The following is a 17,061-nucleotide window of genomic DNA, read 5'->3' as shown; positions in this document are numbered from 1 at the left end:
AGTGCAAACAAATTTTTTCCTGGAAACATGGGTTTTATACAAGTATGTAAAAACACGGCCTGCGGTTTTAATTAACTGAGCCTCATTAAGCAGATTGGCTTGGTGCCACACTGCCTAAAAATCCAGTTATTTTGTATTTTCAAAAACTTCAAAACACTTTATAAACATTATTTTGACTACAGTCATAGTGAAAGTAGTATTACTTTTTAGGATTATTACTTTTTCTATAAAATATACATATAAGTCAATAAAAATCTGTATATTGGCTAAACTACTACAAGTAGTTTTTGACAGAGTATGTAGTGTATTTCATGTTGTACGTGCATGTGAGCCTGTAGCAGAGCAGTAATTCCCGGTGATTGGAAAGGGGAAGAACTGCTAGTTTAAATGTTCTCTGCAATTTATTTTCTCTAAGTATGGAAATTGAATTTTGTCACTAAGGGGACTTTCTCTTTTTTTTCTCTTATAGGGGAGGGGGGAGGGCAGATTCTGACAGGTTTAGAATTTGAGAAAAGAACTGCAAATGGCAGGAGCGCATCAGACTGGGGTTGTTAACCATCATTCTGTTTCTTGATGAAAGGGCAAAGCTTCCCTCAAGGGGGCCCTTTGAGTATTAACGTGTTACCAAGAGAGGAGACCTCCTATTTGAGGGCAGCAAACCCAATACCTGGTAGCAGGCTAATTCCCTAGTGATACCTTTATGTGTTTGCTTGTTTCCTTCCTTCCTTCCTTCCTTCCTTCCTTCCTTCCTTCCTTCCTTCCTTCCTTCCTTCCTCCCTCCCTCCCTCCCTCCCTTCTTTTCTGAGAGAGCAAGCAAGTGAGTTGGGGTGCAGTGTGGTGGAGGGGCAGAGGCAGAGGGAGAAGGAGAGAGAGAATCTTAAGCACTCAATGCCTGCTCTGAGCCTGCCCCAAGGTGGGTCTCTATCCTAGAACCCTGAGTTCATGACCTGAGCTAAGATCAAGAGTCAGATGTTTAATTGACTGAGCCACCCAGGCACTCCTACCTTTATGTTTCTAATCAGCTTTGTTAAATCTTCTGTCTAGGGGTTAAAGAGAAGAAGGGAATGAATCCAGGTTTGAGGGCAAAGCAAAATGCAGAAGCTGGAGGCAAATGGAGAATTGGCAATAAGACAGTGTCTGAACCAATGATTAACAAGAAAGTGCAGAGAGCCTTGGAAATTCAGAGAAGGCAGCTGGCCTTACACAGTCCTGTGGGATAGGGACAGAATTGGGTTTTCAAGGGTTGGGTTTCTGAGGAGGAACTGTTTCCACCCAGACCTGGGAGCCACAAGGTCAAGGTCATTAGTAAGCCATAGCTCAGCACACAGGAAAACCAGAGACATGATGGAAAATGGGCCTGTGCACAAAGAAGAAAAATACAGGAATTGGGACTGAGAGATCTGTGCAGTGTAAACACATAAACAATCTTTCCACAGCACCATTTAGTCTCTCGGGCTTTGGAGCCCTTCACTAGCTTCCCCCAGGTATCTGGGCTCATGAGCTGAGGGTGGGTGGGAGACTTGCTCCTCAGAAGGTGGCTGGTGCTCGTGTGCCTCGTGCCCAGGGCGGCAGGAGTGGCCACGTGCTCAGCCGTGTCCATCTAGCTGGCTTCTGCTGCTGTCCTCTGTGACTCACAGACTTCTAGTCTGCTTTCTAAAGTCTAGCTGGCATTCTGTTCTCTCAGATGGGGATGTCCACCTTGAAGCACATGCAGGACCCATTCTCACAACTACAGAGGCCTCTGTGACACCCACCTCGCAAGCTTCTACCACCACCTCTGTAAACCCGAGACTTTTTAGAGCACTCAGGGCCTTTGGGGAAGGGGGGCAGCAAGAAAATGAGAACCTTGGCATCCACTCATATCTACCACATTTATTTCCAGTAAGAATAAATACACACAGAATGTGTTCTTTTCTGAGATACATTTTAATAAATTATCATTTTATAGGATTGAAATGTTTCACTACATGTTAATATGGTTCACATGGACCTGCAAAAATTCTGATTTTATTTCTTACAGCATTTGGCAAAAGCCCACATTCCATTAGCAGGGAAATGAAGAAAATTATTTGTGTATGCATAGTCCAGTAGCTTGGGGGCATTATCTCCCCAAGTGTGGAAAATATTGCTGAGACTATTATGCTTTAATGGGGAAAGTGGGTCGCATGCCCAACAAGGAAATTTGCAGTCAGTGTCATATATGATTACCTTTGAAAGGAAACATAGAGTTAGATATTATAATTAAAATTAATTGAGAACAAATACTCCCTAAGCACTAAAAAATTAGGTGTATAAATGACTTTCAATCTATAATTTTACTTTCAAGAACCAATTGTACATATATTATGCAACTATTCATGTTTTCCAGAGATGGGCAGTACACTGTGTAATGCAATCTCAGTCTCAACAATTGCTTCATTATTAACTTTCCCATATATTAATAAAAACTGCAGTTGTGTAAATTATGTAAATTTCTTCAGACTCTGAACATGACAAAAATATCAATTACCAAAAAACCATACATTAATAAATAAGTACAATGTGATAACATTCTAAAATGTAAAATCCTGAATTAGATCAAAACAATTTCCTTTGTACATGAACATAGGTTGCAAAATGTACAGTTATAATGGATCTATTCAGTAACAACATAATTGTAACCAACCTATTTTGTTTCACATAGTGGCTCAACAGAATATCAGTTTACTGGATGTCTTACTGTGTGCAGGCACTATGCTAATTGCTAGGTCCAGAAATGATGAATATATTGTCCTTATTCCTAAGAGCTTCCAATTTAATGAGGAAGACAGACATGTAAAGAAATATTTACACTACATGTGATACTCAGAGAACTATGAGTTATTTCAGCAAGCTGTTACCCTTGGAACCAATAGCATAATTTGTTGAGATAGTTAGACAGCTATGTGTAGGGAATGTTGTCAAAGTTAATGGGATGAATAAAGCTTCCTGGCTCACAGCATTATTTAACAATGGCATTACTTCGTGGAAATAGCATGCTCTATCCCATCAGACTAACAGCATAGGTGAAGCTCCAAACTTAGATGTTACTACCACTTACAGTAGCTAGTTTTTATTGATTTGGGAGCAAATTGTCCTCCCATTAACCACCAAGGATGTGACTGCTCTGGTTTCTTTTATATACTTTTGAAGGTCTTTATTTGGAGTGCTTTTAAGAGTCTGAAAATCCTATCTAATGACAAATGATTGACTTAAGACTTAAAAATTTAGCTTTAGAATTCCCCTCCCAGAAAATGTGTGTTTGTAGTTATGCTGATGGGGGGTGGGGGACAGGTAAAGGAGAGAGATCCAGCAAGGCTATAGCTCAGTTTGGATTTATGAGAACTAGAGAGGTGGTTCAGGGAATAAAATGCCTGAATTATCAAGAGCTGGTCATATTCAACTTAAGAGGTGAGAGAATTAGGATAGATTTTGAGGCACCCGTATGAGGAAAGGCATGTAACCCCAGCCGTTGTGGCAGGTTTTAAAGTGCTAAGCATTTGAACAAGAAGGAATAAGATAACTTGATTTTAGAGAAAGGGGAGACACACTACTGTTTGAAATACCTGTAGAGACAGCTCCTGAGGACCAGGGGCTGGAAGTTTTGCCAGGAGGCAGCAGTGCTTTCAGTGTGAGCAGTAATAGAACTTTTCAAAAATGAAGGCATTGAACTCTTTCTTCCTGAAAGAACTGAATTAGAACTGAATTGAATTTAAAAAAATCAAATGTCAGAGTGAATCATCTTGTCAGAGTATTGTGGAGTTAGAGGGGCTTTCTCCAGCATGTCAGAAGCTGTATTGGATTCCAAGGATATTTTTAAGTTTGAATATGAGTCTAAGATTTAGAAGAGTTATCTTTTGATAAGTGTGTAATAGTATCATCCTGTGATTATATTCCCTGCCTAGATGAAATTTGATTAAGCATCATGGTGCCATCAAACAATTTATAAACATATCTAGGTTTTTAAGATATAAAGATATTATTTTAAATCATATAATCTTTAACAAGAATCACTACATTTAACTATATAGTAACATTTGCAGCAAAATAGGAACTAATTCAGGAGAAAATTTTAGGTGCTGGTCTTTCAGTTTCTATTCTCTATGAAACAAATGTGCACCTGCGGTAGAGGAGAGGAAGAATGACTACTTGCAGTGCACTAGAAATGTCAGCACCATTTACAGATTTTTCCTGAGTGATGAAAAAAACAAACAAAAAAAACAAATGAAGAACAGATTACAAATTCCCTTTGATAAGACTGCTCCTAAACTGGTATAGTTTGTAAGACTCAAGTCCTATTGAAACCTTGAGTATGCAGAGCCAATGAAATCAAGTTACTTAGAAGCCAAAATGCTAACTTAATCAGAGGAGGAAGTCATCAGTTGTAGGTCAGAAAACTAGTCAGATTGAAATGTGTAAAGCGAATGTAGAAATCTTTGGTTGTATACTGCTGTGTAGGAACTGACCATCTGCCACATGGCACATTTGAAGACTTGTCTTATTCTAAATATGGCTTTGGAAAGTGGAGTAAAGTGATTTATGTTGAGTGGAAATCTGCCTCCCTATAAATTCCAGCCTTTGTGTTGAGTTGCCCTCTGGGGCTGCCCAGAAGACATTTTTGAGTCATTTTCAATTCTGAATATAAAAGAATTTTCAAACACTGGATCCAATGAAACAGAGAATGAAGATCTAAAAGTAACACTACATTTTCAACAGTCCATCTAATCATTACATTGTATTTACTGCTTCCAAATTTCAGACTGTATATACATGCTTCTCTCTCTGAGTCTGATTTTCTCAACTGTGCCCCTTGAGCTCAGTACACTATACATGTTCGGTTGCTCTTGGTGTCTGGAGAAAAACAGAATCGTGTTGCAGGATGTGGTCACTCTCAAATTACATTCTAACTTTCAAGGGTAGCATGATGGAATACTGCTCTGATAAAGACTTCTTTTCCACCCAGAACCCAAGTTGAGTTTAACGGGAAAGCAGTTAATTTTCATTATGCAAATATTCTTCATACTGCTCAGTCTCACTGGCAGTAGATGAATAAAAGGTGCTCCACATTTTAAATCAAGTTTGCAGATCACTCCAGGAGTATTCATTAACTTTGAATTGATCTCATATAAATGTTGAATTTGTTTTCATATATAATAATGCCATATACCTACTTTCAATTTTAGAATATGTTACAATATTAGAATTTTTTGCATGCATAATCCAAATGTAATGGAGCAAGACAAATGATAAAGGATTTAGAAATGTTGAACAGAATTTTTCCACAAGAATGAAAGGAATCTGGGTAATGAGCACAATTATTTTGTCTCTTAGAATGCAACACTGGCTGAAGGATGATAATGAATGAGTAGACTATAAAGAAGAAGAAAAAAAGACTCAGGGAAGAGGCCATAGATAAAGGGATGTGTTATTTTCTCTTACCTAACTTTACAGACAGGATTACAACTCTTTCTGGAGATACTGAGAATAAACTTGAGAGATCAGAGACTTGCCTGTCAGAGATCCATAATGAGGGTGAGGCCAGAATGATAGACATGGTTCTTGGACATGAAGCCAGGGATCGACAAGTTCATAAAGACGTAACTGGTTCAGTCTCTGAGCATGCATGCATGTGGCTGGGTTCCTCGAGGATTTGGAACAGAGAGAACCATTTTTCAATATGTCAGACAGATAATGGAAGTGCTACCTTTACAAGAAGATGCAAAATTAGATAGAATTAGATCAGTTATTAATTGAGCCAAGCCCAGCACAGACTGCTGGGGAGCCAAGGATAAAGAGCAGTAGAAGAGGAAAGTCTGGGTTTTTATGACTGGACAGAGTACTTTTCTTGCCGATACAACTGACAAAGAGCACTCAGTTGCCGATGTAAAGGAATGGAAGTAAGAGAAAAAATGATTAACAAGTAAACTGCAGCAATTGTAGAATACAGGCAGAAAGCCTTGTGTGTTAGAAAATATATTAAATCAAATGCAGAGGGAGCTACCTAGGCCTTGTTCTAGAAATATTACCATGAATCAATGGCCAATGAGAAGACTGGTGGACATCAAATAGAATAATGAAACAAGATCAGGAAGGGATTCTGTTTCGGCTTAGTTTCTCCTTTCTGGAAGAGATTAACAATCCCTAGAGTCAGTAATTAAAACAATACTTATTTTAAACATACTTTAATTATTTATATATGCTTAAATTGACAGTTCAGTAAATGCACAGATAGGTCACCCACTGTGTTATGGTCTTTCTTAAATATTTGTTTCCAAAGCCACAAATATATACACAAAGCCTTCATTAAATTTTCTTTTTTTCTTGCACACACACACACACACACACACACACACAGGAAAGGGCAGAGCCAATTTAGGAAGGCAGGCCACCGGTTCTACAGAATACTTTTTATGCAACTGTCATCTGATTAGGGATAGTCCCTGATTTTGGAATTGCATGATAATGCAGTCTAATATCCTGTTCTATTTTGAAAAATATATATATATATATTTGAAGCATACAGTTGCATAAATCTATCTGGTATAGTAAAAGGACCTTTATTTAGGTATATTTTCACTTTTAAAACCTAATATGGTTATATCTTTTAAACTTAGGGAAAAAACCCATATTCTCTTGCAACACAGAATCATCCTAGCTGAGAACAAGGATGATTAATATCTTTCTTAAAAAAAAAAATCTTTCTTTGTTTGGGTTAAAGAGGATTAAGCATCTAAACAGATATAGCAGGTTGTGAATATGATCACCAAAAGCCCAGTCATTTAAAAAAAAATTTAGAGAATAATTCACTATGACTAATTTACATAAGTAGTAAACACAGTGCTTTACAGATGGTATATATCATCAAAGAAAATTAGATACAGTACTAATTTAAATGCTGTAATTTCTTATTGCAACTCAAATTTGGACATTTAAAAATTTAAGAAATGCAACATAATGATACCCTTATCTAGAAGTCAGAAATCCTACATCCTCAATAATGTTGGAAGCTGGCAAGGATACAGATAAAGTATTTTAGGACTACCATCTCCAAATCCAAGAACTTCACTCAGTGGGTTACGTATTAAGAAATACTCAAATCAAGTGTAACTCAGAACTAATAATTAGATCATGAATGTTAATTTACTGAGCTTGAGCTGAAAAATAAGAAAGATACGATACTGCTAGAAATTTGAAACCAACTAGTACTGAGAACTAATAGAATTAGCAATTTTAAAAGCATTTCAGTAATTGCTGATGGCATTATGGCATTATAAAATGGTACATTATGCCCTTAATGAAGAGTTGAATCATAAAAAAAAGTCAAGCCCCGTGCCTCGTGTTTAGTGTATAGTTTAGAAGGCTGGGGAAATACCCTGCATTTTAGAAAAGTTTACTTGACCAAAAAAAAAAAAAAAAAAAAAATGGTGAAAAGAAGCTAAGCCACGATCAGTAAGGATAGGAATTCAGCAACACTCACACTTGTAACGGAACAAGCTTCTTACCTTTTTCTAATTTAATTTTCACTTCATTTAATATAGTGTGCAAATAATTCATTTTCACTATCTAAAGAGATTTTTCCCATCTAAACAGTACAAATCTGTGAACATTGATTTGCTCTTACTAGTCTTTCATGGATAAAGTATTCCAAAAATCAAGACATCAAAGCCTATGAGTTTTATTTACATATGAAAATACTAAGTATTCTGGATTCTCCAAGATTAAATTATACTCGATATAATTTTTGGTAAATGTATTTTGTATCTTAAGTTCCTGCCAATGCTAAGTCATATATGCTGTACATTCATAGTGATTCTCTAACAGAAGGTACATTTTATTTTACTAAGAGGCAAAGACCTTGTTACCACCTATTAAGGTTAACAGATTTATAGTAGGCTTCTACAACTGGAATAGTTTTAGAATGTCTAAGCACATACTCCTCTCAGAAATGATTAGAAAACCATGGGTCTCTGTATTTATTAAACTGAATCACCTGGCAGTAAAATTCAGTTAAGGCTCTTGGCATTGGTGAGACTTCTTCCCACTCAGATCTGCTGCTGTGGTAGACTTGCACTTCATCTGTGATTTCGTCTGGTGCGTAGTCACCACCCAAGATATAAATTTTGTCTTCAATTCCAACTGCGCCTGCATTAAAACCTGCACATTCAAAGGAGCCCTCACCCTTCCAGACACAAGTATCTGGACAAAAACTATACACCTTATAGGTGGAAAGGTCACATATATACAGCGTGCAGTTTACTGGGACAGCTTTAATTAACGTTGCGTGAAAAAACTGCCCGAACTCTGCCACTAGTTCAGACCACTGATCAGTGGTCGCATTGTATTTAAAAAAGCAATCTAGTGATGGGTTAAAGGCATCTGTAATCTCTACCTCTGATCCAAGAACATAAATTACATTCTGGCATGCACTTGCTTCGGGATAGTATATACCCCTGGGTAATGGGCTAACGGATATCCATTCTTTGGAAAGAGGGTTGTAAGATTCAACATCTAAGAGACTTCTAATGTCCTGTGCGCCTCTGGTCTTTCCACCTATGACAAATAACCTATTGAGAGCCAAAACTGATGTATGCATGGTTCTTGGTGTCTTCATAGGTGATACCAGGAAGAAATCATTTTTAACTGGACAGTAGCACCAGGTTTGATCGGTTGCATCATGATAGGATTCTGCAATATGCAGCCGAACTGTTCTACAGCACGGCCCTTTGCAACCACCTGTCAGGAATATTTTCTCTCCGTAACTAGACAGACTAGACCCTGGCAAATCAATCAGGTGTGACTGTGGCAGTACTTTCCACGAATCACTGTTGATATTATAGCAAAATGTATATTGGTCTCCTCCATTTTCCTCAGTTTTGTGAACGAATATGTATTTTTCAGTTGTGGATGGTCGAGCGTCCGGGAAAAGCCCACCAGAACCTTGCACACACTTAACAGCATCCACGATCACATCAAAACAGTTTGTGCTTTTGAGTAAACACTCCTCATTGAGCAGACAGTCCCGAAGGGTCTCCTCAGATAACTGATGTAATCGGACCTTTTTAATCAAATAAGGCAGATGCTTTTGCCTTGATTCTAAGTTATGTTTGGTCCAACTAAGGACAACTTTCAGTACAGTTTCCTCTTCTGGGACATTTAGCTCATCTGATTCCAGGCATTTCTGCAGGACTCCAAAGTTCATCTCTAAGAAATCACTGGATTTAAATAGTAAGGAAAAGTGGTTCTGTACAAAGTACAGTGCATGATCGAATAAGCGGGGGGAGCCATAGCTGTCTGATATAGATAGTAACTGTAAACAGTTGACAAGGTTAATACTTTTTATTAAGAAGTCACTGCAAGCTTTGGCTAGGAAGGAAACTTGAAGAAATGAGGACAACTGGAAGAACATTTCCACATTATCATCCGTTATCTGTGTTTTCCCAGTATAGGCGTAGTCAAGGAACGCCTTCACGGCTTTGGAGGACAGGTTAGTGATGGTGACGCTCCCACCGTCTCTCTCTCTCATGTTTACCTCAAACATAGCCCTGCAACAATAAAGAGCACACAACAAGTGGGAATATGCCATCCGTGCTAGTATTCAACATTACCTGACAGATGCTTCCTTGACCGTCCGCTTGAATTAAAATATGTATTTCACACATCAAGTTATATTTCTGAAACATATTTTTTTTTCTGAAACATATTTTTAAAGCATCTTCATAGGTTGTTTTAATATCTAGAGTAGTTGTATGCCATGTTGTTTACCGTAAAGACATATATAGATACTACAGAACTCCCATATTGCAGAATACGTATGCTACAGCTGGTGTAGCGCACCTCATCCAAAGAAGGCTATGAAAAGATTCACATTTTGTAAACAAATTTCATGCTCTTAAATATTACTCATAAAATTAGGGTGAGATCTCTCTAATGGCTGAATTTCTTGTTTTATGAATTAATTAGTATCAACTCTGCAGATGATAACTAGAAGTACTTAAAATATGCTTCTGGGTTTAGGATTTAAAAGTATCTTTCAAGGTGATGCTCAGTGTGGCGGCAGTGAGACACGTGGGAGGTGAAATACCATGAGGTATCAGATATCTCCAAGGATCCTGTGTGGGAAATCCCAACAAACTAGATAAATTTAAATACATGTGTAAAGACATTTCATACAGCACTTTAGGAAAAAAGGGAATGTGATTTCACAAGGCTAAGCGCCAAGCCATAAGGCTAAAAATGAGTTAGGTCCCCAGATTGGAAATTAGACCGGCCTGAGAGCTCTTCTGAGCTGTAATTCATCTCCACCTGGCAGAGCGGTAGAATCTGAGGAAGTGGGGACTTTGGGGGCTCAGTTTAAGTGAAAATATAAGGTATTTGGAAATGTCTGGCCAGGAGACTATGATGTATTTTGCTTTTTGGTAGACCTGATCTTGCCACCCATCCTTATCTTAACTTCATATGCAGAATATTCATTGTTAGACAGACTCACCATGGCGGCTATCAGTGGTGTAGCGAGTGGAGGTGGAGATTAGAGAGAAAGAGCTACAAGGAAAGATGGACTGCCAGTACTTGATCATCTGGTACGACTGAGGACCATGGGTCTGGGTTCTGGTTTCATACTGGTTTGCACCTATACCACGTCGCCCAGGACACCTTTGTGAGCAATGCCCCTGGGTCCTCAAGAATCTATGAGGAACCAGTCTAGCTCTTGGAGTGTGTTCTAGAAGGTAACCTAAGGGATTCCAAAAGCACTAGCATCCAACTGAGAAGAATGAGTGGCCTTCCAAATAAGAACAGCCTCCAGGACAAGGAAGGATGACAGAGTGCCTTCCCACTAGGCTCTTCTGAATACACAAATGAATCGTTACACAAATTCCATATGTGTTATACATTACGCACGGTCTTTCAATAATGTCAACTTAGCAATATGAAACTGTGATGATAATTATGGTGGATTATGAAGACATGGTCATCAGTTTAGTGTACTTAAGAGCCTGGCTTCTCGCATCTGGCTGCCTTGGTGGGTATCTGGCTTCTATCGCTTATTAGCTGTGTGACCCTGGGGGGGAGGGTGGACTTCACTGTCCTTCAAATTCTTCATCTGAAAAGGAGAATACTTTAGTATCTATTTCACTGAGCTTTCAGAGTAATACATGAGTTGATCAGTGCTGTTAGCTATTATCATTATTTTAAGAAAATGTTTTCTATCCGATCCTATGTATTTTTAATTTATCACCAGCTTCCACATTTTCCTTGAGAGGATACAAGTAAGATCATATTTCTATACTACATCCTGTTCATCTTTAAAGTATCCAGTTAACACTGATCTCAAATTTACATTATCATGAAGTGATTGTATAATATGTTTCCTTTTCTGTCTTCTGTTCATGACTTTATATCTCATTTATAACTTTCATTTTCCAAAATCATTTTAAAGTACCCTTATCCTCCCAGGACTCCAGTGAATTTGATAATACAAATACTATCAATTAGGGGCTTTATCACATAAGAGTGTAAATTATAGAATTTCTGTCTTTATTTGTACATATTTTATAAACTGTGTATTCCTTTAGTAAAATACTATATATATAATAATGGATGTAGGTCATTATAAAACTGCCATTTGTGTTACTTCAAAACTGCCATTTGTGTTACTTCAAAGCAGGAGAAAATTGTAAAACTGTATTGTTCTGTTTTAACAGTAATCTTTAAAAATTTATTTTTTTTATTTTTTTTTTAATATTTTTTTTAATTTTTATTTATTTATGATAGTCACAGAGAGAGAGAGAGAGGCAGAGACACAGGCGGAGGGAGAAGCAGGCTCCATCCACTGGGAGCCCGACATGGGTTTCGATCCCGGGTCTCCAGGATCGCGCCCTGGGCCAAAGACAGGCGCCAAACCGCTGCGCCACCCAGGGATCCCTAATCTTTAAAAATTTAAAGCAGATCCATAAAAGTTAGGAGTCAGCTGAACAAAATATTGTGGAAATTATGTACACACCCATTTAATTAATAAATAACTTCTACATGAAGAGTAGAGGGCTGCCAATCCAAATGCTTACATGAACTTATTTTTTAACATAAAAACATAATACAGAAATCAACTTAGGTGTTTGCACCAGAGTATGTCCATTTTTTTGCCAGGTTTGGAAATAACAATAATAATAGCATTTAGTGTCAGTTGAATATAGTGGGCATAGTCCTGATCAGTATATATACACTATTTCATTTAACTCTTATAATGACTCTGTGAGTTAGGTTCTAATTTATCATCTTAATTTTTACGAATAAGGAACCTGAAGGCCTAAAGAAATTAAGTCACTTGCTTAAGGTCACATCTGATAAGAGGCAACAGGCCAAGTCCTTAACCATTACAGGACCCAGCCCACGTGGCATGAAGAGTGGCAGGAGGGTGGGGGAGCAGAAGGGAGCTGCTGGGAAAAAACTGGTGGAACTATGGTGTGGCCGAGCACAGGACGGTGGGGCGTTACCCAAGAGAAGACATGAAGAAAACAAAGAAAGAACTAGCGTCTGTGTTGGCAAAGGCGTAGCTTCTGTGTCCCCAGTGAGGTGGGATGTGGCACTGAGCCACAGCTCCCCACTCAAGCAGGATGCCCCAAAGGAACAGAATTTCAATTGATAGTGGATATCGATTTGCTTTTGCTGGTTCTCTTCAGAGCAACAGGGGTCTAACCAGATGCAGGGAGCAACACAGGAGTTTAATTAAGGATTAAAATCAGTATAAGTTAACTTGCATATAGTGTATTTATATCTTAAATCTTACTTTGTTTTTATAAATTTTATTTACTAGATATTTAAATCCTGCTTACCTTAAATAAAAAAATTGTTTCTAAAACTGAACATAATGCAAATACTGCAATCAGGATCACAATTTTTGCAGTGTGACTAGGAGGGATGAAGGCCAGGATGTCACCAAGAGGTTTGTGTGTCTGACCAAGAGGTACTTAAGAGCCTGGCTTCAGGCTCTCAGGACTGTATGAGCTTGATCCAGTTACCTCAGTACTAAGGTCATGTAGGGAACACTTACCCTTGCAGAATTAGAAGCCCACTGTCATCACAGTGGGTTCTTACAGTGTCATGACTAGGACACTCCTAAAGGATCATCTACAAGAGGAACCAAGTTATAATCAGAAGGTTGCCTAGAATCAGAACAAGTTGGGTGTTCTCCAGAAATGCTTCTGGAGGTACTTTTCCCCTATAAGAATGTCTTTGTCAAAGAGAGGAGAAACCTTGAAATCCTCTGTAGTGAGTCCTTCTCCCTTGTATAACCTACAGATACATGACTGAACTTAGTTTTCTCAGACTCATTTTCTTTGAACTATACTTTCAACTATACTTCCATTTTTTATCCATCTGTCTTCTCCTCTTTTTCTGAATACAGTGCAAGAAGTCCCCCAAACAAACTGACTCTAGATCGAAACAATTTTTTTCCAGAACATTTCAAGGGACCAGTGTTCCATACAACCTTAGGAATGCTGACCTGGGAATATCTGAACTATTAAAAAGGGTAGTCTTAAATTTTCATATTCAAAAATCACTAGTTAATCTAATTAGCTTTTTTTTTTCTAATTAGCTTTTAAGAATTAAAAATTACTGTTGCATGCTCCTGTAGGGAAGAAATTCAGTAGTTATGAAAAATAAGAATGCAAAATCTGAGGCAGAGACAAACGTGGTAAAGTACCTGAAAAAGTCACTGCACGCTGCTAAGACACAGCGATGACATGGGATTATTTCATCTTTCATGATGATTTCGAAATCATAAAAGACATTTTGTTCTCTAAAATTCTGCAGTACGCTTAAGATTTTCTGTCCATGATCTTCGGACACAAGGAAGTTGTTTTTCTTCTCAGATGGAAGTCCATTACATGAGTTTCGTTGATTGAAATGATATGAATTATCCATAGCCAATTCCCTTTGTTCTTAGAACTGGAATGGAAAAGAAAAATCACTGCTGTGGTTAGTCCTGATGAAATTTCAGATCCCAGGTTTGCTTAGTGTAAAAACAATCATAACATAGTAAACATCGTTCTAAACATTTGTTTTCATGACATTTAATAATAAATTTCTTTTGAATTTTTATAAATACCGAGTTTACTAAAATAAAAAGTATATCAAGTTGAAGGAAAAAGTTCAAGGCTACAAAATTGTGTCATATAGCACAATTTATAAGTTGTACGTGTAGCTCACATAGGATCTTACTACATGACTCATCTGTTACATTTAAGAGGTATTATTTGCACAGTGGTTATCACATGGTTGTATACCCGACACATCCTTGTCCCCTCCCATCCATTTACTTCCAGCAGCAAAGCAGATGTCAAAATACTAATCCTGAAGCCTAGATATATGCCTTCTGAGGTTCAACTTTTTAGAGATAAATGACCAAAAAAGACCAGAATGTTGGACTGTATTTAGTTATGGCCTTTAGTAAGGAAGAAAAGTGAAATATTGGTTCCAGTTGGCTTACCTGAATGACTTTTATTTCTTTTTCTTGTCTGACTGCTGTAGCTAGGACTTCCTATACTATGTGGAATCAAACGGTGAGAGTGGACATCCTTGTCTTATTCCTGACCTTAGAGAGAAAGTTCTCCATTTTCCCCCATTTAGGATGATATTAGCTGCATGTTTTTCATATATGGCCTTTATTATGTGAAAATATGTTCCTCTAAACCTATTTTGTTGAGGGTTTTTATTTTTACCATGACTGGGTGTTGAACTTTGTCAAATGCTTTTTCTACTGTTGATCATCTATTGAGATGATCATATGGTTTTTATCCTTTCTCTTATTGATGTGATATATCATGTTGATTGATTTGCAAATACTGAACCACCCTGGCAACTCAGGAATAAATCTCCCTTGATCATGGTGAATGATTTTTCTAGTGTATTTCTGAATTTGGCTTGATAGTATTTTATTGATAAATTTTGCACCTATGTTCATCAGGAATATTGGCCTGTAGTTCTCTTTTAGTGGACTTTTTATCTGGTTTTGGTATCAGGGTAATGTTGGCCTGAAAGAATGAACTTGGAAGTTTTCCTTCCTTTTCTATTTTTTGGAAGAGTTTGAGGCATTAACTCTTCTTTAAATGTTTGGTAGAATTCATCTGTGAAGCCTTCTGGTCCTGGACTTTTGTTTATTGGGAATTTCTTGATTATTGGCTCAATTTCTTTACTAGTTATTGGTCTGTTCAAGTTTCCCATTTCTTCCTGTTTCAGTTTTGGTAATTTATATGTTTCTAGGAATTTATCCATTTCTTCTAGGTTGTCCAATTTGTTTGCATAGATGTCATTAAAATTCGCTTATGATTGTTTATATTTCTGTGTTGTTTGTTATTATTTCTCCCCTCTCATTTGTGATTTTGAGGCCTTTCTCCCTCTTTCTCTCTCTCTCTTCTTAACCAAGTTGGCCTATTTGAAAGCAGGACACAGAACAGCGTAACTTTATTTTAAAAGGACTTTTAGATTTTTAAAATATTTCATTTATTTACTAGAGAGAGAGAGAGAGAGAGAGAGAGAGAGAGAACAGCAGGGGGAGCAGGAGGGAAAAGCAGGCTTCCTGCTGAGCAGTGAGCCCAACACAGGGCTCGATCCCAGGACCCTGGGATCATGACAGGGCAGACACTTAACTGACTGAGCCACCAAGGCCCCTTTAGAAAGGTCTCTTAAATATGAGATCAGAAATCCAAGATAGTTGAAGGCCAGATCATTGTGACTTTCCCAAATTCAGTTTTATGCATACAACTTTACCTCACCAAAAAGCAAGGAAGTGGGAAACAAAAAGGAAAAGACTGGGAACTAAGGGAGCCAGAGAAATAAGGAAACTTAATTCCCTTAGTATGTTCTTATTTTGGTTATCTATTGCTTTACAAATTACCCAAAAACTTAGTGGCTTATGACAACAATTTTTATCTCTAATAGTTCTATGGGTTTAGCTGGAGCTTCTTGCTTGGGGGGCTTTCATATACTTAGAGTCAGATGGCAGCTCTGGCTGGAGTTGTCTGAAGGCCTGACTAGGCTACAGGTCCAATATGATTCCTTTTTTTCACATTTCTGATGCTTCAAATGGGATGGCTAAAACAGATGGGTCTCTGTGTGTGTGTGTGTGTGTGTGTGTGTGTGTGTGTGTGTGTCAATGCAGTCTCTTTCCATGTGGCTAGCTTATACTTCCTCACAGCATGGCAGTCTCAGGGTAGCTGGACTTCTTATATGATAGCTTGGTTCTCCCAGAGGGAGTGTTTCAAGTCCAAGTGGAAGCTATATACTGGAGAAGTAGTCTGAATGGTTTACAGCATCAGTTAAAGTTCTAGTCTAGGACTGAAACCATCTGCTGTATTGTCCAATACAGTAATCATGAGCTATGTATCACTATTCAAATTTATCTTATCTAAGATTAAATTAAACTAAAAATTAAGTTCTTTGGTTGCTCTAGCTATATTTTAAGTAATCAGAAGCCATATGTAGTGCGATGGTTACTTTTATGTGTCAACATGACTGGGCCATAGAAGGCCCAGATACATGGCTAAGCATTGTTTCTGGGGGTGTCTGTGAGAGTGTTTGTGGCTGAGATTAACATTTGAAGTAACAGACTAAATAAAGCAGACTGCCTTCTCTAATGTGAATGGGACTCATCAAATCCTTTGAAAGCTGGAACAGAACACAAGGCCAAGTAAGAAAGAATTCTTTCCCTCTGCCAGATTGTCTTCAGCAGAGAAGCTAAAATTTTCTATTTTCTTAAGTTGGTTTGAGTACTTTTCTATATGTAGATTTTATTTAGTCATAATTATTACAAGTGCTATCAAAGAGAAAGGGTGCTGGAATTTTTACGAAGGGGATAAGGGAACTCAATCCACAAGATACCTGAGGCCACTGAAATGGATAAAGATCAATCAAGGGAAAGAAATAAAATTAGTAAAGAGGAGGGCCAAAGACGGAATACCGAGGGTAACTAACCTTAAGGGACAGACCATTTAGTTGAACAATTATTTGTGTATGACCTGCTTCCTACAAGGTGATAGTCTAGATGAA

At 37.8% G+C, this 17,061-nt stretch overlaps 1 protein-coding gene across 2 annotated transcripts in view; it reads right to left on the bottom strand.

Moving 5' to 3' along the window:
- Positions 1-1,910: 1,910 nt before the first annotated feature.
- KBTBD3 (kelch repeat and BTB domain containing 3) overlaps positions 1,911-17,061 on the bottom strand; it is a 32,586-nt gene continuing 17,435 nt past the window's right edge. For both annotated transcript variants that reach the window (XM_026006775.2, XM_026006774.2), the window contains exons 2-3: positions 13,718-13,962; positions 1,911-9,560 (exon numbers count right to left, since the gene is read on the bottom strand). In XM_026006775.2, coding sequence (XP_025862560.1) covers positions 7,958-9,560; positions 13,718-13,938 — 1,824 coding nt within the window. In that variant the 5' untranslated portion in view covers positions 13,939-13,962 and the 3' untranslated portion in view covers positions 1,911-7,957. The remainder of the gene's footprint in view (positions 9,561-13,717; positions 13,963-17,061) is intronic.

The sequence above is a fragment of the Vulpes vulpes genome, chromosome 12 (assembly GCF_048418805.1).
Source record: "Vulpes vulpes isolate BD-2025 chromosome 12, VulVul3, whole genome shotgun sequence".
NCBI classification, from domain to species: domain Eukaryota; kingdom Metazoa; phylum Chordata; class Mammalia; order Carnivora; family Canidae; genus Vulpes; species Vulpes vulpes.
The sequence above is the reverse complement of the archived record's forward strand: the minus strand, read 5'-3'. Positions and strand labels throughout refer to the sequence as shown.